General features: G+C 35.9%; 1 protein-coding gene across 4 annotated transcripts in view; it reads right to left on the reverse strand.

The window, feature by feature from the left end:
- Tmem43 (Transmembrane protein 43) overlaps positions 1-26,291 on the reverse strand; it is a 121,891-nt gene that overhangs the window by 53,223 nt on the left and 42,377 nt on the right. For all 4 annotated transcript variants that reach the window (XM_067141496.2, XM_067141494.2, XM_067141498.2 and 1 more), the window contains one exon: positions 2,640-2,780. In XM_067141496.2, coding sequence (XP_066997597.1) covers positions 2,640-2,663 — 24 coding nt within the window. In that variant the 5' untranslated portion in view covers positions 2,664-2,780. The remainder of the gene's footprint in view (positions 1-2,639; positions 2,781-26,291) is intronic.

Consider the following 26,291-nt stretch of genomic DNA (forward strand, 5'->3'; position numbering starts at 1 on the left):
TACATTGTGATATCCAATTAATTTATAAATCCACATGCTGTATATGTGGCAGCATAGAAGTCACTATATCTTCCCTTATAGAGAGACCCTGAATTTGCAGCACTCCTTAAGCTCTACATCCCTGGTGGTCCTAACAGAATAACACAGGTAGTCAAACTTATCTTGAGATGAAATAAAGGACAGACAAAATCAACTATATATCTATATTTTAAACTTGAATTACAAGTGCCCACCCAACTCTGTTGGAGTAGCACCTTGCTTCTGGAGTGCTTAACATGTATTACAGTGAAACTCGTTAGTACGTTCCTCATTAACACGTTTTCCCGCTTAGCACGTCGTGAATTTGAAGTCCCGATGCCCATCGTATTAAACTGTATTAAAAATACCTCACATAACACGTCACGATTTTTCGCCTTTACCGCTTAGTACGATCATCCCTTGTCATCCCTTGTGTACGGAATGTGATTTCCAACAGAGATAAGAGCCCTCGCCATGGATCGGTCGGAGAAAGTTGCGCGACAAGAGGAAATGACCTTGAATTCTCGAACACCCAGTATATTGCACCTTTGAGGGGCAAGCTGTTGGCTTAGGTAAAGTTGAGTTTTGCGTAATTGATTGGCAGCAAAGACTTCACACTAGAACAAGACATGACAGTGCTAAGTTAAAGCACAGTAATAGATTTCACTGAGGCTAGGAGCGCCGAATTCAGTTTTCACGTCTTTTTTTTTTTTTTTAAATATTCAAAGCTGTCCTGTTGATATACATGGCTTACGGCTGGGAGTCATCCGAAATTATGCGTCATGGAAGTTACCGCCACGAAATGTGTAAGGGAAGTGTAACTCTAGCAACCGTGCGCCCATTGGCGTATGGTCATGACCGAGAGACATATCTATGATCATTTGATTTTCTCAAAGGGAAAAGTGGTTTATTTTTTGTTCTATGTTCTTTGTTCTATGGAAAGGTCTTTGTTGTAAATGAGATTGTTGAATAACCCAGTGTGCTTGACTGTGCTTGTAACCTATTTAGCATTCCAATCAGAAGTTAGAAATTTATTTATTCAAAATCACTCTTTCCAACTTCGGAAACTTTCCTTCGCGCACTTGTTTTCTTTTTCCATTTCTATTTTGCTTATACGCATTTTCATTTTTGTCTCGGTTGCCCACAATAGTGGTCAAAGTAGACGGTGGTAATTTTAATGTTCGTGCCAACTCAACACGCTTAAGATGTGGATTCCTTACTTCTTGAAGGATTTTAATTGTTTCCTTCATTAGTGAGTGGTTTCACGACCCTTTTCTTATCCATAGCTAGGCTATCACAAGACAGACACCGTATGTACTGCGCTACTGAACTTCTCATGATCATCCTATTAGTCCGTAAGTAGACTGTCACATGACAGATAATCAATTCACTTCTTTTTACCACTCAACACAATAAATTGAATGTAATGCCAATAAATGTTCTTGTAATAAGATGATTTAAATCCATGTGGTACGACTGAAGTTAAAATAAGTCTATAGCGCAGCAATAGCAGATCTTAGACAGGTCATTTGTGGGTGCCGTTAAGTAATAAGGCTTCCATATACTGTAGGCCTATCCCATTAAAAAGTTATGTAAAGATGCAGGCAATGGTAAAGCGGTGTACCATTTATACAAAAATACAAACTGCTAGTTTGGCAGTTGGCACATTTTTATTATACACCAGCGAGTCTGTCCGAACCAATGCCGAGTACTGCCGATGTTTCGTGTTCAAGACGGCGGCCGAAGGCGAGTAATCGCGCGTGGCGAGTATAACCTTGCAAGAAATTAATGCTTGAACAAAGTGACCCGAAAACAGTGTTCAATTACCCACTGGTCAGAAACCTAAGGCTTCAACAAACAATTCATTATAGAATTGTTTTAGGAAGAAAGTGAACTGCTATAATATGTAGGTACTGTAGCTACCAACTGTAGCAAAAGAATGTCATATCTTTTCTTCCGTGTTTTTCATAAGTCTCTTGTTACTTTAACAGGCTCCAGTAGAGAATTATTGATATTTGTTCCCTTGACTTTTTCACACTTTTTAGTGCTCTCCTTTATCTCCTGAAACACTACACACAAAATATAAAGTGATACCATCTACCTGTTGGATAGTTTTTAATGGGATATTCGATAGTACCTTTTCCCGCTTAACACAATTTTTTTTCGTCGTCCCCTGCAGAAACGTACTAATGAGGATTTCACTGTATATACTGAAGTAATAAATATTTGTAACACCATATTTTACAAACAAATTTTTCTTTTTCCAAATTAAAATGAGCTACTCTCACAAAAAAAAATCTTTAAAAATTAGGTTTTTCATGACTTGTTAAAAAAACAGCTCATCATTTCCACAGCAAAAAGAACACAGACTGACTTTTCAATCTGATAAAAGAATATAAATATTAATTTCTGATCATGAAAATCTGTTCCACTTAAATACAGTAATTAGTCTTGCTTAAAAAGATTGCTTACGTCCAGTTTGTAAGTGAGGAAGGAAAATAAATTACTGTATGTCATTTTCAAATGAACAAGAACCTTAACACGAGTTAACTAGAAGGGAAAAGGATAAAACAGTAAATTATAGTATAACTTACATTATGAAACAATATCTTAAAACTTACCTCGTTCCAAAATAACAGTGACATGCCAAGTAGAAAAGCTGAACATCCCACAATTACTGCAAACCAGCTGGCCTGCAGCTGTGCTCTGACGCCTGGGACCCATGTTGTTTGAGAACTACTTCGATATACTGAACGGGGAAACTGGAAAAAAGGATAAATGCATTTGCAAAACGCATACTTACTCAAAAGTTGTATATAGCTTCACATGAACTTGTTCACAACTTAGTAACCATATAATTCCTGGTCTATAAAGCGACTTGGCCATGCGGTTTGGGTCGCACAGCGGTGAGCATGCATTTGGGAGATAGTGGATTCGAAACCCACCATCAATAGGCCTGAAAATGGTTTTATATTGTTTCCCATTTTTTACATCAGGAAAATGGTGGGGCTGTACCTTATGTAAGGCACAGCCACTACCTTCCAAATCCTAGCACTTGCTTATCCTTCTATCACCGAAAACTTTAGATGTGTTAGTGCGACATTAAACAAGCAAAAAGAAAATCATGGTCTGACCATGGTCTTATCATTCACTCATATTTCACTGTTCACACTGTCTTGCATGACTTATTCCACCACCTTATCATGCAATGTCAACAAGCGATTTCTAGCCTAAAACATTAATGAAATGATAGTAAATAATATCATTATGAATAAAAATGAGTTGATGTCACGAAGTTGAACCCCAACAGCGAACACCATAATCAGAGCTCTGTCCATGGCAACTGGTGGTTAATGACATACGTATACCAAAAATTGGGTAGGCATAACTTTATACAGAATATTCCAACAAAAGCATGCAGAAATTGAACAGAAAATGGGGGATGATCTACTGAACATTTTGAGAATGGGAACTCAAGTTCTAACAAGCCAGTTTAAAGAGATATGGCTTAAGCACATCTACTACTATTAGCCTACTGTTTTCCAGACAAATTATAGCTAATTCTTACATGTATTTATTTACATTTAGTTTTTACATCATTTACAGTTTTTACTGTACAGAACCATATCAGTGAGAAACCATTCTATACCTCAAAACAGTTGCCACAAACCTCAATGCAAGCATGGTATTGACATACAAGATTCTGCTGCATACTTTCTAATACAACTAACATGTTTTGAAACACACCACATCACAGATGACTAAAATCCTGGCAACTAATTCCATGCCTGGAAAACAGTAATAAAGATACAAGACAGTAATAGTGATAAATCAGGGTCAGTATCTCCTTAAACTGGCTCTCAGACTCTAGGTTCCGTATCTCAAAACATTTAGTATAGCAACCACTATATCCTGTTTAATTTTTGCATGCTTTTACAGAAATGCCTTGTATATGACAGTGAGCAAGATGTCTATTGAGTATGGTTGTGTAGCCTACTTATAAATTTCCACTTGGGAGATGGTGGGTCTAAACCACGTTGTCTGCAGGCCTGACGATGGTTTTCCATGGCCTCCCATTGTCATGTCAGCCAAATGTCCAAGCTGTACCTTAATAGGCTATAGCTTTTACCTTCCCAGTCCTATTCCTTCGACACCCCAGCATTGCAGAGAGTTACAATAATTGAAAATCTTCCACCTATTTGATACTTTTTATTTGCTTTTTAGCAAATTATTAATTATAAACAGTACATGTTTCGTTCTCACTTGAGAACATCTTCAGCTGTTGTTAAGCTTAGATGAATCACTAAGTTTCTGAATACATTATTTTCAGGTACATTGTTCCTCTTAAAGACTAATTTGAATATAAAATTAAATTAAAATGATGTTAAAACAATGTGAGGGTTAATGGGTTGATGAAATGAGACAGGATGAATACATAGTTAGCCTGCTTAAAAACTATATCTATTCATTAGAATAGCTGTTAAAAATTTCAACTCTGTTACACTAAAAATATCTATTTGTCTTTCAGTTAAAAGGTGTTTTGAAAAATAAATGGCTACTTGACACTGTTCTTATTATTGCTGAATGCTCATTTCATTCACTCCTTCCAGGTAGGCTGTTATTTATTTTGAGCTTGCTTAATGTGCCCTAAACTGAGTCTAATGCGGAACTTTGAAGCTGATTGCCAGTCACTTTTTGAGAAGGGAGCTTCATCTTAATTTCTTAATGCTGCTTCCCCTTCCAGGGTCGCGGTAGAATTGGAGTCTAACAACATTAAGAAATTAAGACGAAGCTCCCTTCTCAAAAAGTGACCGGCAATCAGCTTCAAAGTTCCGCATTAGACTCAGTTTAGGGCACATTAAGCAAGCTCAAAATAAATAACAGCCTACCTGGAAGGAGTGAATGAAATGAGCATTCAGCAATAATAAGAATAGTGTCAAGAAGCCATTTATTTTTCAAAAAACCTTTTAACTGGAAGACAAATAGATATTTTTAGTGTAACAGTTGAAATTTTTAACAACTATTCTAATGAATAGATATAGTTTTTAAGCAGGCTAACTATGTATTCATCCTGTCTCATTTCATCAACCCATTAACCCTCACATTGTTTTAACATCATTTTAATTTAATTTTATATTCAAATTACTCTTTAAGAGGAACAATGTACCTGAAAATAATGTATTCAGAAACTTAGCGATTCATCTAAGCTTAACAACAGCTGAAGATGTTCTCAAGTGAGAACGAAACATGTACTGTTTATAATTAATAATTTGCTAAAAAGCAAATAAAAAGTATCAAATAGGTGGAAGTTTTTCAATTATTGTAACTCTCTGTGATTAGAATTTGATACGGAAAATGAAGCTGATTACTTACAACCCCAGCATTGCCCAAAACCAGGCTGGGTTTCTTCAACATTAAACCACAAGTAATGAAAATATATATATAAATCAAATAGCCTATGAAATTAAACACACACAACATAACAGAAATGTAGAAGTGCAGTCATATATGCAGCAATGCTTGGCAATAAGGAGATATGAAATTGAAGTAGTTGTCTGTTGACTGCCAGTATTTAGAATAAGGATGGCAACATTCCGTTCTGTTTTTAAGCAGACAGGAAATTCTCTGACAAAAACAAATATAAATGGTAAAATGATTAATAGCATAGGTTACCGTAGCCAGGTTCTAGTTCATGAACCATGACCAATGGCTGAGTGGCCTAGTAAGTGGTCCTGAGAGTCAGGATACCAGTTGTTATGGAATAGGAATGGGCATCTTGGACACATTCTGAGTCATGGAAAGCCTTGGACCTATGGAAGTAATGGAGTTCCACTTCTATTTGACAGGCGAGGAACTCTTTGGAAACACCTTGGCAATTAATGATATTACAAGTAATAAATCTCATTGTGGGACCGTATTGGACATCAGATATGAACATTAAAACAAGAATAATAGTTAACACCACCTTTCCAATACTTATCTCTCCTATATTTAGGAAATAAACATTACAACAGGCGTTTTAATGTTCATAATTAATGATATTCCATGGGGAGCTTCATTATTAATGGGGCTTCCGGATGGAAGAAAGAAAGTAGAACTGGTTGAGTAAGCAAAGAGAATGCAGCTGGATGTGTTAGAAGTTAATAACTTGAGGGTAAGAGAGTGGAGATTATAAAGCATTCTTAACAGAAGTCAAAAATGGGAGAGCCGGAGTGTTCATCAGGAACAACACAGCATGCAACAAAATTTCTGTCAGGCAGGTAAATGAGCAAATGATGCGAGTAGATTTAATAGTTGGAGGATTTAGGACAGGAACTGTTTCGGAATATTCACCATGTGGGGGTGCAAATGATGATGAATTCTACAAGTTTTATGAAGCACAGTGATATTGTAATCAGGGTCAACAGTAAGGACAGGATAGTGCTATTGGGCGATTTGAATGCAAAAACTGGAAGTAGAAATGAAGGACATGAGAAGGTGATGGGTAAATCTGGGGAGATATGGAATGCTAATAGGAATGGAAAGCATTTACTGCTGGACTTCTGTGATAGTATGGGATTAGCAGTTGCAAATACATTCTTCAAGCATAAAGCTCACTCCTATAAATGAGAGGGTACGGACATCAGATCCATAATAGACTACATCACGACAGACTTTGAATTTAGGAAATCTGTTACAAATATATATAGAAGTAAGATATAGAAAGAGAATGGGTGGCATGCAGGGATGCTGTAGTAGAAACAGCAAGGGAATGCCTATGAACTACTGTGTGTATGGATGGGAAAAAGCAAATAACTTGCTAGAATGATGTCACAGCAGCTTTTAAACGTAAAAAGGAAGTACAGGTACATCAAAACTGGCTCCAAACAAGATCTGATGCAGGTAGAGAATTCCACGAAGATGAAAGAAAAAAAATCACTGTAGAATCGAAGAGGAGATTGTAGGAAGATTTCATAAATAACCTGGAAAGTCTTCCACGAGTGGCTGGTAAACCTTTCTGGACAGTACAGGGAAAAATAATATGAATAGTGATTTGGGTAAATCAGGTGAACTATGCATAGATCAGGACAGATTATTAATATATAATAATGTAATAAGAGCACAACAACAAATTAAATTAAATGTTCTGAGTTGTGTACTAAGGAACATAACACTCAGCGGACATCCCGGTTTGTAACAATGTAATATGTATCAGCAACAATTCAATGCTTTCGTGAAAAGAAATGTTCATACAGTTATCTCAGAATCAATAACTTGACAGCAGCGATGGTTATGGAAAAGTGCTCTTGTATTAGCAGAAAAGTATTTTCAAAGTTTAATGTGTTACTGATTATAACATTGCTAAAACTTTTAGGAAACATGACATTGCAACATACAAGAGAAAAATGCTGGGAAGTACCATCAGTCTGATTTTGTAAATACTACAGTGGATTATAATGTTTTATTATAAACATAATTGTAAAAAAACAGAGAAAAGAAAGAAAAGAAAAGGAAGTCTGAGAGCATTCAAGTTATGATGAATAGGATGATTCTGATTGTAACAAAACTTATGAACCTTCCAGAGGGGCAAGTTGCAATTTGAATGACAGTAACAATATACCGATATGTAATCAATCAAACAATAAGTTTCAAAACAAACATTTTGAGATACAGATTTAATTTTTATGATTGTATATTGTTATGATCTAATCTGAGTGAACTATGCCACTTGCTTGCTATGATCATCCCTTCTGTGGCAATCACCACCACCACCACCCCAGACATACTGGCCAGAACGTGGCAAGAGGTTGATTACTGTTTGATGTATGCCATGCTACAAGTGGGACAAATATTGAACTGCACTAATTATTTTTTTTTTAACTTGACAATATTACCTTTCAAACCATGCATAATACATTATCGTTAACTTTTGATTTCATTAAAATATTTAAGTTCAAAACCTCAGAGTTCTTTTATGGATACCTTTGTACTTAGGCAATTATACTGAAAGTTCTATAGCAAGTCTGGCAGTTTTAGAAAAAAGTGAACGTGCCGAAAGGGAAGTAAAAAAAAAATAGTAGACAGCACAGTAAAAAACCTTGTAGTACACGATGATGATTGGGAATTTAATGTCCACAAACGCAAAGTAGCTGCTGGGAAAGAATATGAAAGTAAAAATGGTAAAGTTGTTTCTGCTAAAATACTTAAGCCTCCTTGCATGTGTAGGACCTTTTTTTTAATTTTGCGATTCGCTTAACGTCGCACCAACACACGTAGATCTTATGGTGACTATGGGACAGGAAAGGGCTACGAGTGGGAAGGAAGCAGCCATGGTCTTAATTAAGGCACAGCCCTAGCATTTGCCTGGTATGAAAATGGGAAACCACGGAAAACCATCTTCAGGGCTGCCAGCAGTGTGGTTCAAACTCACTATATCCCGAGTGCAAGCTCACAGCTGCGCAACCGTAACTGCACGGCCACTTGCTTGGTCGCGTAGGATAAAATGCTCAGAAAAATTACCTGAAAATGGAAGACATGAGATTTTTTATTCATACTGGTGTGAGGAAATGTGTACAGATATGAAAATCTAATTTATTTTGGATGTGTTGAGAGCCATAGTACAGCTCATTCATGAAAAATAGAGTACTAAACTCGAATAAGTCTAAGGAAAAAACCCTATGCTACTTCATTTTACTGTAAATAGTGCACAACTTAAGGTGTGCACAGATTTTTTAACACAATTTATATCTCAAATACAATTGTAGTAAACATTTAAAATATTACTGTGCCAGAAAGTACAGCAAAAAAAAAAAAAAAAATGCTCAGAAGCAGGCAAATTCCAAAAAGCCCTGATGAAATCTATGAAAGTAGCAAAAGACATTTCTTTCCAACAATATGAAAGTCCCTACAGTAGGGAAGAGAGTGTCAGGAAATATATAAGAACGGAATTGAACATATAAAAATTGTATAAACTATACATAGATGACTGCATTCAAAGAAATATTGATCCAGAGTTAAGAGGTAACAACTGCCTTTACTCTGACATCTTTAATAATAAATTTTTCATTCAAGACACCTGAAACAGACACCTGTGATACACATGACTTTTTCTATGCAAAGCTCAAAGTTAATCTGACTCCAGTAGAAAAAGAACCTCTTGAAACTGAACATACTGTCCACTTTAATGAATCAAAAACCACATAAAATGAAAAAAAGTAAACACTCAGATGGCAAAAGATACACCATCACACAAAACATTAACTGAAGACCAGCAGAAATGTTTGTCATCCCCACTCATATCAAATTTTATTTGTTTCTAAAAAAGGAAGCTTTGCACCTTAAAAGTTACCTTGTATGACGCATCAAAATTCCTTGGTTCACTGTATTATGTGGTATGTATCAAAAGCAGACCATGGCAGAAATGAAATTGCATTAGCAATTTTGAAAAGGGCAGACAGTGTCATACCTGACAATGATGTGGAAGAAATTTCATTTTTGACAGAATTGTTATGGACGAAGTAAGAATGTTAATACAGTATTATGTGTTTTTTCTGGTTACTGCATAGGTATTACATGTTATAAAGCTCATTTTTGGCCCGTATTGATAATTTATAATTCAAAAACAATAAAGGCGATATTTAATCCACCTATTCAATACATTAATTTCCACTTATAGTGGTTACATACACATACTATCAGTTAAATGGGACATGTTTCACCCTCAATTCAGGGCATCTTCAGCCTAAAAACAATCTTCAAGAGTACACCTTATATTAATATCGAAGCTAAAAGTTTAACAAGTTACTAAAATTCAGTATATAAAACGTGAGAAATGATACATTATACAAACATGTTGATGGAAACACTGTCAATGATTAAACCATGAAAATATTTTGTCAGAGACTAAAACTTATTCTGTTACAAAATATCTAATTAAAACGGTACATTAAAAAAAAATTTTAGTGGAAAAACAGCGTGAGAATGATATAATGCCAACGACATGACGGCGTGAAAAACAAGCACTAAAATGAATGTCATAAAAACAACATCTTCAAGGCCACTGATGAAATCGTGAGCATAAAGTGAATTATTGCAGAAGGGGCCTTTAGCACCGGTAGGCAATAAAATTGACTGAGACCATCTCAGGAGGTGTCAGTAGATATTGGAAAATGTTCTCTGTAATAGAAGGAAAGGAAAGATTAAGAAGTTGAACGCAAGGCGAGAATTCTGTTTACGATGTTAGGAACAGATGAGGACTAACATGTTTGTTGAAAGCTGTTATTTGCTATCTACTGTTGCGTTGGTAGCCGCCCTTCTGTTGGCTCTGAGTCTCGTATTATAACTGTGCTGCAGAGGCGGTAGCGAACTCGGAGGGGAAGGAATAGGGGAGCGTGGAAGGGAGGAGAGGATGGGTGAAGTCAACTGTGATGAGGCTGACAAAGCAGCGGGGCAGAGTTATCTGTTTTGCTGGAATTAGGCCTAATATCCGTAGGTATGAGTGGAGCAAGAGAGTATGTAGAATTAAATATATTAGGTATCCTAAATTTATTTGAACTAACTGTCTTTATTAATTTTGGGGTTAATTCATGTAACATACTTTTTCTGTCCGTGATGTCATTAAGATTCTGTTCCTTATTATATGTCTGGTCTAAATAGATATATATAATTTCTAATTCGTTCAACATTCTACCTTTTTCTATGTTTCTAATTATCGCTAGGTCTTTCTCTATGTATTCGAATCGGTGACCAGTTTCCCCTCATATGCAAGCTCATTTCTGAGTATTTTCTATGTTTTTCCGCATTAACATGTTCCATGTATCTTGTCTTAAAACTTCTGGCAGTCTGTCCAACATATGAAAAATTACACTGTGTACACTTGTACACTCCTGATCCCAAATAACGATTTCTGTCATGATTAATTTTTTTATGATTAAAGAATATGGACTGGTTACTATTAGTAGTTCTAAAAGCTATATTAAAATTATGTTTCTTGAATACGTTGAGTGCTCTGCAAATTAGACTGTGAAAAGATGCTTGTTTATGTGAATTTGGGTGTATTGAAAAATTGTTTATAGTTGTAGATGATTGTATTGGTTTTCTAAATATTTAGAAATCAAAAGTGTTATCCTTACGTGTAACAGTTACATCTAGAAAATTCAATGAGTTATTAACTTCGTCCTCTTTTGTGAATTTCAAATTAGGTTCGATTTCATTTAACTTGTTTAAGATTTCCTAACTATTAGTAACATCTTTGTTTATAATTACAAATGCATCATCTACATACCTCAACCATAAATAAATTCCTTTAAGATGAAGTAAGATTGGAATTAAAGAAAAGATTACCCAAATTAGCTAAAGAAATTTATACCAATTTTGATCCTAAACAACAGAAAACAATAAAAAACATGAAATAAAAATTGAAGATAACAATATTATAGTAACCAAGGCTGACAAAGGGGGCACGATCGTTTTGATGGATAAGGATACATATATCAAAAAAACTGAAGATTTTTTTGATAATAACAAATACACAGTAGTGACTAAAGATCCGTTAGCTAAAGTTCAACGCAACTTAAAGGCCTTACTTAAAAGATCCAAATATCTTTTTACTGAACAAGAACTAAAACTTGTCAATATGAATCCTAGGCTCCCAGAAACTACAGCTTTGCCCACAATACATAAAAAAGATGTTCCTATTCGTCTGATAATCAATTGCCGAAATTCTCCCACGTATAAGGTCTCCAAATACATTCATAACTTTTTGAAAAAAAACATTAAACTTTTACTAATAAACAACCATTAAGAAATTCCATTGACTTATGTGACATTTTGATTAAATTTGGCGTGCGTCCAAACCAGACGATGTGCTCGTATGATGTAATGAATATGTTCCCGAATATTCCGACAGAAAAAACTGTTAATATTATTCATGATAACATTTGTAAACACAGTAATCTTAGTAAAATGGAAGCAGAAGAATTTACTACATTATTAAATTTCGTATTAGACAATAATTACTTCTCATTTAACAATAAAATTTATAAACAGAATGGATTAGCAATGGGTGACCCAATATCGGGCATCCTTGCCGACATATTCATGGATTCAATCGAACACAATGAAATATTAGCAAAAATTAAAGGAACTGATTTATGGTTGAGATATGTAGATGATACATTCGTAATTATAAACAAAGATGTCACTAATAGTCAGGAAATCTTAAACAAGTTAAATGAAATCGAACCTAATTTGAAATTCACAAAAGACGAAGTTGATAACTCATTGAATTTTCTAGATATAACTGTTACACGTAAGGATAACACTTTTGATTTCCAAATATTTAGAAAACCGATACAATCATCTACAACTATAAACAATTTTTCATTACACCCAAATTCACATAAACAAGCATCTTTTCACAGTCTAATTTACAGAGCACTTAGAATCCCTCTATCTCCCAAGAATTTGAAGAAAGAATTGAATTATATTAGGCACCAGGCTAAACAGAATGGTTTCAAAATAGAAATGATCAATAAATTGATCAATAAAATTAAGATCAAGTTATCCACGAATCTGATGCCAGAAAAAAAAAAAAAAAAAATTAGTATGCTACATTTACTTGTAATAATCCAGCTATACACCAGATTACTAACGTATTCGAGAAACATAATTTTAATATAGCTTTTAGAACTACTAACACTAACCAATCCATATTCTTTAATCATAAAAAAATTAATCACGACAGAAATCGTTATTTGGGATAAGGAGTATACAGACTCAAGTGTACACAGTGTAATTTTTCATATGTTAGACAGACTGGCAGAAGTTTTACGACAAGATACACGGAACACGTTAACGTGGAAAAACATAGAAAATACTCAGGGATGAGCTCGCATAGGAGGGGAACTAGTTATCGATTCGAATCCATAGAGAAAGACCTAGCGATAATTAGAAACACAGAAAAAGGTAGAATGTTGAACAAATTAGAAAGTTCATATATCTATTTAGACCAGACATATAATAAGGAACAGAATCTTAATGACATCACAGACAGAAAAAGTATGTTACATGAATTAACACCAAAATTAATAAAGACAGTTAGTTCAAATAAATTTAGGATACCTAATATATTTAATTCTACATACTCTAGTGCTCCACCCATACCTATGGATATTAGGCCTACTCCCAGCAAAACAGATAACTCCGCCCCGCCGCTTTGTCAGCCTCATCACAGTTGACTTCACCCATCCTCTCCTCCCTTCCACGCTCCCCTATTCCTTCCCCTCCGAGTTCGCTACTGCCTCTGCAGCACAGTTATAACATGAGACTCAGAGCCAACAGAAGGGGGCTACCAACACAACAGTAGATAGCAAATAACAGCTTTCAACAAACATGTTAGTCCTCATCTGTTCCTAACATCGTAAATAGAATTCTCGCCTTGCGTTCAACTTCTTAATCTTTCCTTTCCTTCTATTACAGAGAACATTTTCCAATATCTACTGACACCTCCTGACATGGCCTCAGTCAATTTTATTGCCTACCAGTGCTAAAGGCCCCTTCTGCAATAATTCACATTATGCTCACGATTTCATCAGTGGCCTTGAAGATGTTTTCATCACATTCATTTTGGTGCTTGTTTTTCACACCGTCATGTCATTGGCATTATATCATTCTCACCCTGTTTTTCCACTAAAAAACATTTTTAATGAACTGTTTTAATTAGAAATTTTGTAACAGAATAAGTTTTAGTCTCTGACAAAATATTTTTATGGTTTAATCATTGACAGTGTTTCCATCAACATGTTTGTATAATGTAACATTTCTCACGTTTTCATATACTGAATTTTAGTAACTGGCTAAACTTTTATCTTCGATATTAATATAAGGTGTACACTTGAAGATTGTTTTTAGGCTGAAGATGCCCTGAATTGAGGGTGAAACATGTCCCATTTAACTGATAGTATGTGTATGTAACCACTATAAGTGGAAATTAATGTATTGAATAGGTGGATTAAAGATCGCCTTTACTGTTTTTTATGATGATGCTTGTTGTTTAAAGGGACCTAACATCGAGACTCTGCAAACCCTCCTCTCATTCATAGGAAGACAGATATTGATTTTTTCTTCTTTTTTGCTAGTTGCTTAATGTCGCGCCGACACAGATAGGTCTTATGGCGACGATGCGACAGGGAAGGGTTGGGAGTGGGAAGGAAGCCCTTTATTGTTTTTGAACTACTGCATAGGTATCCACAAAAACTGTAACTCAGAAGTTTGTACTAAAAGGCCATACCCATATGGAGCCTGACAGTGTTCATGCCTTGATAAAGAGGAAAAGAAAGAAAGTGAACAATATGAGCATATTATCACCCGGGGATTGGTAACAACTGGTAAGATAAACTTCCACCAAATACACTGTTCATAATGTGGAACTTCAAGGTTTTAAAAGTTTCCCCTTATCGTATGTCAAAAAAGACTCTGCAAACCCTCCTCTCATTCATAGGAAGACAGATATTGATTTTTTCTTCTTTTTTGCTAGTTGCTTTACGTCGCGCTGACACAGATGGGTCTTATGGCGACGATGGGACAGGGAAGGGTTGGGAGTGGGAAGGAAGCAGCCGTCCTTAATTAAGGTACAGCCCCAGCATTTGCCTGGTGTGAAAATGGGAAACCATGGAAAACCATTTTCAGGGCTACCGACAGTGGGGTTCGAACCTACTATCTCCCGAATACTGGATACTGGCCGCACTTAAGCGACTGCAGCTGTCGAGCTCTGTGACAGATACTGAAATCTATCAAAATCTGTACAATTACATGTGAAACAGGAAAACATGGGAATTCTGCATTAAAAACAACTTCTGAAGGTGAGAACCAGTAGCTTGACTTCATTAGTTTCTGCAGACATGGACTTCTATCTCCACTAGATTTAAAACAACTCTCAAATATTTCACTAGCTACTTCCAAGCAGAAATATGATTTAATGACACTATTGCGCTATATCCATTCAGTTTCTCAAGAGTTTTATAAAAATTTAGATCATACAAGTAACACAAACAAAACAGACTATCCAGAAGAAGACATAGATGAGGTTTAGGACCAGATGTAACATTTATGTTCTTACAACAAGTCATGCCACAACATTTGTAATTTATTGTATTCATTTTATTTATTTCTATGGTACAATCATTTACCATAAATTTACATTGAATTATTGTCATACAGAAAGCAAAACAAAAAAGAAGAAGAAAATGACATTATGCTTCAAGCTAGAATCAAAAATAGATAGAAGAAAAAATTAAAAAAATATACATAACATATAAACAACATATTTTAGTTCGATATTCAATAGGCAGATGGATCTTGAGTATTTAATGACAATAGGAAAGCCAGCTTATTCATTCACAGCTTTATCTGTAGTTACAGCCAATACAGGCTGTCTAGATGCCCTGCAGGGGTCATGGAAGATACCACAATAGGAACAAATAATATTCCCCTTGCACAGATATCTTTGTAGAGGATGGCCATGGTGTTTTCTCTCGGAGATGTGCTGAGAGCGAGTTCTTACAGGGACATGAATAATTATCTGTCACAAGAGATTAAGACAGTCTATTATGCCATAGAGGAGTTCATATAAAAATGACAGATCAGTGATCATTCTCCTCTCAGACAACTGTCGAAGGCCAAAATTTGCTTCAAACTCAGAAATAGGAACCCCCTTAATCCAAGAATTCTGATGAACTGTCGCTGAATGGACTGAATCTGATCAATATGACATCACTGGTAAGGGCACCAAACAACTGAGCCACATTCTAGAGTTTGGTGAACGAGAGACTTATACAAAATAATTAAAGCAGTACTGCTCAGGCCATATTTTGCAGAGCAGAGTATGAAACCAATAACTTCAGAGGCTTTATTACATAATGATGCAATATGTCTCCCAGAATCCAGTGGGGAGACAAAAATGATTCCAAGATCTATAGTTGCATCTTTCAATAGAAATTCCTTTAAGAGTGTAGGCAGTAATAGGATCAATCTTCCTATGACAGGTAACCCATTTAGCTTTGGCTGTGTTGATTTTCATATTTTGCTGATACCACTGCCCAAGTTGATCAACTGTGATTTGAAGGTTGCAGATGTCATCAACAGAATACACAGCTTTAAATAATTTCAAATCATCAGCCAAAATAAAAAAATTTGTCAAAACATTCAGCAACATTATTCACAAAATCTTTGAACAAAACCGGTCACAAATGAGATCCCTGTGAAACTCCAGATACAGCTGTAAATTTCTGGGACAATTGACCAGAATCCCTTACCGCAAGCAAGCGCTCTTAAAGATATCTGTGGAACCAGTCCCATATCTGTCACATAATACCATATCCCACTAATTTTCCTAAAAGATCCCTATGACCGACCCTGCAGAATGCTTTGCTAAAAATCAATATAGATGGTATCAAGACAAATTCTTTCAAACATATCAAGCACAAAATGCTGAAAGAACAGAACGTTTGTAACAGTACAGTAGATCTTCTGTGCTGAAATCCACGTTGCCCTTCAATGACAATATGCTTAAACAATAGTTAAATTATATCAAGGACCAGACCTTCAAAGACATTACCAAGTGCTGACTGGATAATCACAGGTCAATAATTTCTCACATCTCTAGCATCGCCAGACTTAAAAATGGGAAAAACAAAGCTGGTCTTGAAAGCTGATGTGAAGATTCCATTAAACAATATGTATAAGAATGGAGCCATCTTGCTGCAGCAATATCGAAGAACACCAGGTAGAATGCCATCAGGTCTACAACCCTTCAATGAGTCCAAGGAGGATAATTTTCTCCTGAAGTTATCAACTGACACAGTAATACTGGATAACAATATGGGAGTCTTAAATTCAAACTCAGGTAGGTACTGGAGAACATGACGATGAGAAAATTGATAAAGAGTATGTTGCAAAGAGTTTACTCATCCTAACAGGACAGGATGAAACTTAATTTCCCAATTTAAGTACTTCTGGATGGGAGGTCTTTTGTAAAGCTCCAGAAAACCTTCAATGAGTAGGTATATTTGACTCAACATGCTCCACGTTATTTGTATGGGACTCTGACGCAACTCTTTTACACTCTTCATGCACTCAGCTGAAGGCATAGTAGTCACTGTTCTAGTAAAGTCTACTTTTATCTTGTATGCAATATCTTTTTCAAAAAACAAATTTTTTCAGACTGAGTGTGAACCATTTTGGAAATGGTGTGGAATCAAGCCTTTTCATGGGAGTATTTCAAAGAATAACATTCATTAATTCTGAGCAAAATTCCATGAAGACCGATTAAATATCTTCATTATTAACACCTACAGTAAGTGAACCTTTGAAAAGTCCATTTTTTAAAATATCTTCATAATTGCAGCAATTTTCTTCATGCAGAAGAGGATTCACTGAAAGTGCCACTAAAAGATCAGGACAGGAACAAAATACTACGTAAAGTGCATTTATCAGAGATTCTTAACTGCATTCATTCGATGTAGATTCAAAAAGTAAGCCAAATCCTGCATGCATTGGCAGAAGAAATGAGAACATTGGGGTCAGCATAATTCCAATCACATTCAGGTAGACTGAAACTGCCTGCTATTATTAAATGTTCGTATTCTATGCCACAAGAGACTGCTTCCAAAACCCTGTCTGAGAACAGAGTAGGGCAAAGTAGGTTGATAGGGGGGAAATGTATACACATCACATAAACATTCTCTTCCTGGCATTCAGATTGACATGGATAAACAAAGCTTCAATCGCCATATAACTGAAGACAATTTAAGAGGCTTGTAGGCAATTCTTGTTCTGTTCATGTAATATATTGTTTATGTAGGTCATACATCTTCATTACAGACTGTTAAGTCTTTCAGTTTTCAGTCTGCAAGCCTCTGTGGATTATCTAAATGCCACCACAACCCTCCAATTGTAACTAGCTCTGTGGCGTTGTTTAGTTCTACATCTCTAATCTTTAAATTGCTAGACACCGAGTCAAATAATTGTTGTCTTGGTCTTCCTCTACTTCTCTTACCCTCCATGACCAAGTCCATTATTCTCCTATGTAACCTAACCTCCTGCATTTGCCTCACCCCCCCCCCCCCCCCACCAACTTAGCCTTTATCTTCTCATTCTGAGTACCCTTCTGCCATTGTTCCCACGATCATTCTCGCTACCTTCATGCCTGTTACTTGTAACTTATGAATAAGATAACTTGAAACTACCCAGCTTTCACTCCAGTACAGCAAAGATGGTCAGAAACAGAACGGTGTAAAAAACTGTTTTGTCAGCGAGCTGACTTCCTTCTTACAGAATACCGTTAATTGCAAACTCATTGCATTAGCTTTACTGCACCTTGATTCAATCTTGCACACAATATTACCATCCTGGGAGAATGCACATCCTAAATACTTGAAATTATCTACCTGTTTCATGTTTGTATTCCAAACCAGACATTCAATTCTCTTAGGTTACTTCATCACTTTATTCTTGGAAAGGCTAATTTTCATATCACACTCTTTGCACATATTTTCAAGTTCCAAGAGATTAGACCGCAGGCTTTCAGCATAATCTGCCATTAACTAAAAGTAATAAACACAGGCCAAACTGCTTACTACATTTCCATCTAACTGAATCCCTCCCTGCCACTATATTCCTTTCAGTAAATGATCCAAGTAAACTATGAACAACAAAATTGAAAAATTATAGCCTTGTTTAACCCCTGTAGGTACCCTGAACCAAGAACACATTCTACCATAAATTCTCACTGCAGCCCAATTGTCAATATAAATACTTCTGATTGCTTTCAATAATCTACCCTAAATGCCATAGTCCCCCAGTACAGCTAACATCATTTCCCTCAGTACTTTTTCAAATGCCTTCTCTAGATATATGAAACATAAACATAACTGTCTATTCCTCTCACAGTATTTTTGAATTACATGGCACATACTGAAAATCAGATCCTGACAGACCTTTCGTGGCCAGAAACCACACTGGTTTTAATCCAACTTACTCTCAATAACAGATTGCACCCTCCATTACAAAATGCCAGGGAACACCTTGCCTGGTATACTGATCAATGAAATACCTCAACAGTTATTGCAACCTTCCTGCTCCCTTGCTTATATTGCAGGTAGGTGTAATTACTGCTTTTGTCTAATCAGAAGGTGCCTTTGTAACATTTCATACCAATCTTATTACACTACTCGCAAGATACCCGTGCTTCACTATGGTATTATACTGAAATTTATAATTAAATGCTTAACGTTTTATATACAATCCGCCGAAATTCGCGATCTGAGTTGTTTTCTGAGAGATTACAGCAAAGATCCTCCCATTTTTCAATCTTTCTTTCCAGCAATCGATTTCGTACTTCCCAAGCTAGGTCCAGGTATTCCACCCATTCAGTTGGGTCCCTAAATCTTTGCCATCTTTTCCTGTAAGCATTTTTAATATGGATCAAATCCTTGAGGAGATCTGGCGTGGTGTTGTCTTTGGTGCCTTGGCCGTACCGAACCCGTGGCCGGACTGCATTCGTAGTCATTACCCAGCCAGGACCCGTTTCCAGCGCGGTCCGCACATTTTGACGACGGTCTAGAACATTATTATTATTATTATTATTATTATTATTATTATTATTATTATTATTATTATTAATGTTCTGGACCCCACAGCAAGATGCAAGACCGCTACTAGGCCGTAAATTACATCTGCTGCCATTGTCATTATTTACAATGTGACCAGCACCATTGCCGCGCGTAGACAAGCGCGCGGGAAATTTTGGCGATACGAATGATATACTTCCGTGCATTATTGACCTTATTATAGATGTGGACAACTGCACGGTCAATATCATTCCTATCGGTTATTTCAAATGTGTTTAAATTTTCATTTATATGCTAGGAGAATCTACTGTAATCTAACATTAAGTTTTCCAAAGGAAAAGATGGCTCTTGGAAACAAACCCAGGAATTATTAAAAATGATCGGTTTATGATCAGAATAAGTACATCATGAACAGTAAAATCAATTGGTCTCAACTAATTTTCCACCCCATCGACGTTAATTTGAATTACCCCCCAAGAATAAAGAGGGGTGTTTCTTTATGTTTAAAGGAGATTCCAGACCTGTTACCTTCAGTTCTGAGATATGAGTATCCCCATAAAGGTAATTCACTTTTTTCACTTCCTTTCACCCCCCCCCTCCAAAATGAATTTTCCAGCAAAAAATACTTGTTTCTTTAATCTTCTAAATACCAATTATCACGACTCTACCATCTTCAGTTTTTGAGATATGTGTCCTCATAAAAAGAATTCAACTCCTTTTCACCCCCACCTCCCAAGATGATTTCCCCCCAAAACACGTTTTTCTTTGTTTTTAAAGGAGATACAAATACCAATTTTCACATCTGTAACATCTTAAGATTTTATGAGATGTACGTATCCACATACAATTAATTCAATTAATTTTTCAATTCTTTCACCTCCGCCGCCCCCCCCCCCCCTTCATTGGATTTTCCAAGAATATATGTTTCTTTACTTTTAAAGCAGATTCCAAACACCACCAATTTTCACGTCTGCAAAATCTTTTGTTTTGAGACAATAGTATCTTCATACTAATATTTCAACTATTTTTTCAATTACCCTCCCCCCCCCCCCTTTAAGTGGATTTCCAAAAACAATAACTATGTATTTCTTTAATTTAAAAGAGATTTCAAATACCAAATTTCATGTCTGTAAAATCTTCAGTTTTTGAGATATCAGTATCCTAATTAAAAGAATTCAACCCCTTTTTCATTCACTCTTAAACCCCCCCCCAAAGTGGTTTTTGCAAAAACAAAAAATACATGTTTCTTTATTTGTAATAGAGATAAAAATACAATTTTTCACTTCTTTAACATATTATGTTTTTGAGATACACTGTAGAAAATGCTCATTTTAAAATTTCACCCCTCTTTTAGTTCCCCTTAAGTGGAGTTTCCAAAAACAAATCACCTATGTTTCTTTACTTTTATAGGAGATTCCAAATAGCAATTTTTACGTCTGTAACATTTTGCGTTTCTGAGATACACTGTAGTTACAATCTTTCTAAAAATTTACCCCAATTTGTCGTTCCCGTTTAACCCCCATTAATTGGATTTTCCGAAAAACAAAAAAAACAAACAAAAAACGTGTTTCTTTGCTTTTAAGCGAGATCCCAAATACCAATTTTCAGGTGTGTAATATCTTCAGTTTCTGAGATATAAGTATCTTCATTAAAGGCATTTAACCGCTTCTTCACGCTTTTCACCCCTCCTAATGGGATTTTTCGAAAACAATCAATACTTGTTTCTTTATTTTTAAAGGAGATTCTAAATACCAATTTTTACATCTGTAAACTTTTATAGTTTTGAGATACAGACACCGTAAAGTGGGGTAACTTCGGTCACTGACGAATAGCAACACTTATTTTCTCCTGCCTCCTATATTGGAAAAGATGAACTACTTGCAACAACTAAAATGCAAATAAAATAGAATGCTCTTTCGACACTCAGTAGCCCAAATAACATTGGCGGGCTCATTGTTGAGTCAATCGATTTTTTTTGCAGCCCCGACTATTGTCTTCTCTGGTAACAGCAGAAAACAAACTGTTCTCTAGCCCCAACATTCGATTCTCAATTCCAGTGGTTTATGGTGTAAAAATGTAAGTTTGTCTGGTAACTGATGAACACAATTTGATGCATTTTATTCAAATAGGTTTTTCAGGGAATAGTTTTGTGATAAAAGTTGTCCTCTTCCGGGGTAACTTCGGCCATGACAAGAACGTACAGGAAAACATTACGCGGCCACGGATATTGTTGTTACAATCCTGTTTACTTCAAGAACGCTTTAGAAGAGATTAATAAAGGCACAATAACAATAAATGGGGAAGTTTATCCCAACAGGGAGGGTAAAGACAGTTTCCATTTTCAATGATAAATAGATGGATATCAGTTGACATGGACGATACACATTTAAGAACTTGATGACGGCCCATATATTTTCTAATTTAGAAGACAGTGTATTATGAGGACAGTCTACAAGATTGCTTCTTTTCCGACCGCCTTTTCTCTCCATACAATTGGGCTTTATTATTTCCGTACCTTTTATTTATTATCTGTTGTACCATTACAAATATTTATGGAATGCAACATGTAATTTGTAATATCATAGAATGCTTGTACACTTAGGTTAAATAAAATAGCTTCTTCTTTGGGGAAAAATGAATTTGATCACTATAAATCTGTTTCGCCATAAATTGTTTTAATTAGTTTGTGATTGTTGATACTGGGCATTTCACAGGTTTTTTAAAAACATTCACAGTGGCCGAAGTAACACTACATCGAAGAAAACATTGCTTGTTGAGTTATTTTTATGGTGGCCGAAGTTACCCCAAAACATAGGGTAACTCCGGCCATTCTTTCAATAATCATTATTCATTGCTGAATAACAATTAGAATTATGTTCATATTTAAAAATGAAGAACAAACACGGCAGAATTTATATTATATTTTTCAGAAAACTAGAGGGAATATTTCACATTTTATTTTAAAAAATATACGAAAAAGTGGCCGAAGTTACCCCGTTTTACGGTACACTAATTTTAAAATATCACTCCCCCCCCCTTTTTCAACCCCATTAATTGGATTTTCCAAAAAACAAAAAATACGTATTCCTTTATTATTAAAGGAGATCCCAAACACAAATTTTCAGGTCTGTAATGTCTTCACTTTCTGAGATATAAGTATCCTCATTAAAGGCATTCAACGCGTTTTCCACCCTTTTTCACCCCTCCTATTGGGATTTTCCGTAAACAAAAAATACATGTTTTTTTATTTTTAGAAGAGAATCTAAATACCAATTTTTAGATCTGTAAACTTTTAAAGTTTTGAGATATAGGTACATTCATGTCAAAAATTCACCCCCCTTTTCACCCCTTAGCGACGGAATATCCAAAAATCCTCTCTTAGCGAGCACCTACATTGTAATATAAATGTATCCTCAAAATTTCATTTCTTTATGATCAGTAGTTTTGGCTCAGCCATGATGAATCCGTCAGTCAGTCAGTCAGTCAGTCAGTCAGTCAGGACAAGTTACTTTATATACATAGATGAAGCCATTTTATCCCTGCCTCCCCACTATATTTCACCATTTCCAGTCTAATTTCACTTATTCCTGCTGCTTTATGACACTGGAGTTAATTTACCATCCCTTCCACTTCCTCAAGCATAATTTCACGAACATCGTTGTCCTCTTCACCATGAGCTCGGTTATTCACGACACCACCAGAAAGATTTCCTTTTTCTCTGAGAAGATTTTGAAAAAATCCTTCCACCTCTAGAGTGATTCCCCGGGATCTACTGAGTTTACCTGATTTACCCAAAACACTATTCACTTCCTTTTTCCCTTCCCTTTCTAAGATTCTTTATTACTGGCCAGAAAGGTTTCCCTGACACTTGATCTAGCCTCTCCAGGTTTTTACAGAAATCTTACCAAGACTTCTTCCTAGATTCAACAATTATTTGTTTCGCTCCGATTCTTTCATCTACATACAATTCCCTGTCTGCATCAGTCCTTGTTCGGAACCATTTCTGATATGCCTTCCTTAACGTTTACAAGCTGCTCACTTTATCATTCCACCAAGATGTTCCCTTCTCCATCTTTTCGCACAGCTGTTCCCAGGCATTCCGTTGCTGTTTCTACAACAGCATCCCTGTATTGCAAGTTATAAATCTCATTCCGCATTGACGGTTATCACTTTACAAATAAAAGTATTTATAAAATTCTCCTTATCAATACAAATCAAATCATCTGTTAGATGGAACAAAGACTATACATGTTTCAGCCTATTCTCAAGGCCATCTTCAGTAGCAGAACAATTATTACATAACACAAAAACAACTTAAAAATTAAAAGTAAGTCGATTGAGTTTTCTTTTAACAACATTTTGACTTGTTTTTCATCCACTCATAGTTCTTTTTTTTTCATTACAGAAGTTACACACTTTTTAATCCACGTTATTGACGGTCTCACTACACTGCCCAGCACAGTGTAACATTTTTAACAGTCAGCAAGTTTTATTTGTCAATCAAGAACTACCTATCAGACGAGAGGACTTTGTACCTCAATATGGTTCTTAATTCATTAATCGTGATCACTGTCATTTCAGTTCATCAAGATTTTTAATTTGTTTTTGTGTTATGTAAGAATTGTTCTGCTACTGAAGATGGCCTTGAGAATAGGCTGAAACATGTATAGACTTTGTTCCATCTAACAGATGATTTGATTTGTATTGACAAGGAGGATTTTATAAATACTTTTATTTGTAAAGCATCCCTGTATGCCACCCATTCTGTTTTTATATTCTGGACCTTCTTACTGTCTATTGTTTGGAACTTTTTGCTACTCATATCCATGTACTTCTATCTAATTTCTTTGTCCTGGATATTTTCAACCCTTATACATTTGCAGACAGATTTCACTTTCTCTATACTAGGCCTAGAGATACTTAGTTCACAACAGATCAGGTACTAGTCTGTATCATAAAAATTCCCAGAATACAAGCACATTCCTAACAGATGTACCAACTTCAAAGTCGGTTATGATATAGTCTAGTATGGATTTGGTGCCCCTACCCTGCCATGTGTAGCAGTGAATAGCCTTATGATTAAAGAATGTATTTGTAACTGCTAATGCCGTATGAGTGCAGAAGTCCAGTAAAAACTTCCCATTCCTACTAGCTTCCTTATCTTCCCCACATTTACCCCCATCACATTTTCATATCCTTCAGTTTTATTTCCAATTCTTGCATTGAAATCACCCATTTGCACTACACATCCTTGTTGTTGATCCTATCTACAATGTCACCCAGTATTTCATAAAACTTGTCAACTTCATCTCCATCTACATCCTCACATGTGACAATTCTCGTCGTAATTCCTCCAAGTGAAAAATTTACTCACAACATTCTCTCATTTACATGCTGAACAGAAACTTTGTTTCGTCTAATAGTACTCCTGATGAATAGTCCTACCCCACACACTGCCCTTTCCTTCCTTTCACCTGTCAAGAACACTTTACAATCTTGTATCTCTTCCTCGTTATCTGCCCTTACCGATAATCATTAACTCCTAACACATCCAGATGATTCCTCTTTGCTGACTCAGCCAGTTCTACTTTCTTCTATAAGCCCCATTAATATTGATAGCTCCCCATCAAACTCCATTCCGTTCGCAAAGTTGTTTCCAAGCAGCCCCTTGCCTGTCAAATTAAAATGGGACTTCATATTACTCCAAGGCTGGCTTAAAATGTTTTGTGTGCTTGGTAAAATTTTTGTAAAGCAGGATGCTACCCTGCTTACACGCAATTATGGTGAAGATCTCTCATCTAACAGGTTAGTGACCACGAGTTGATTACCTAGTCCTGGCCACCTGAGCACAAAGAGGATGATGACTCAGAATATGTGTCCAAGATGCTCCTCCACTTAGCCATTGCCCATGGTTCATAAACTAGGACGTGACTACAGTAATGCACACCAACGAAATTAATTGTGGTTGAGTTATTTCTTAAATACCAAGAACACTATGTCATACAATAGAGAGATATACAACATCATGTCCATAAAAATGTCAGTAAGTTAAACAAAAATCACTAAATGTAAAACACCATGGTTCACTTGTACAAAGAGTTAACAGGTAAAATTTTGATACAAAAAAGCAAAAAAATTTAAGGGAGGAAAAAATTGTAAACATCTTCAAACTGCTCTCCCGTAAAATTTAGTAAATGTGATATTGTCCTATACCTCAGAGGTACAGATATTATTTTAATGCATAGATGAACAATCAAAAAGTGTTGCATCTCTGGAGAGATGAAATATAAAGAAGTCCACTTTGACTGTGTTCCGCTTTGTACAGTCAGCTGAAGGCGTTTTGCAACATGGCCTACTGTTCTCACCCATTGTGTCAGTTGTTCTCACTCCACCCTCTCCCTTCTCTCTCCTCATGACATGCATATGCACACAGCACTACAAAATTATAAGTACATGGCACGCTCCCATGTACCACAGTAGATCAGCTGCCTACCATAACAGCTACGGTTTGAATCCCGGCTTGAACGATTTTTCTTTTCTATGTTCCCGAATGAATAAAGTTGATGATGTCAGGCAACGAACACACCAAATTTGGCCGAGCTAACTTCGATGCTAAATACTTCACTCCATTCCGACATGGCACATTATTCACACATATCAAGAGAG

This window comes from Anabrus simplex, chromosome 2, assembly GCF_040414725.1.
Source record: "Anabrus simplex isolate iqAnaSimp1 chromosome 2, ASM4041472v1, whole genome shotgun sequence".
NCBI lineage: Eukaryota > Metazoa > Arthropoda > Insecta > Orthoptera > Tettigoniidae > Anabrus > Anabrus simplex.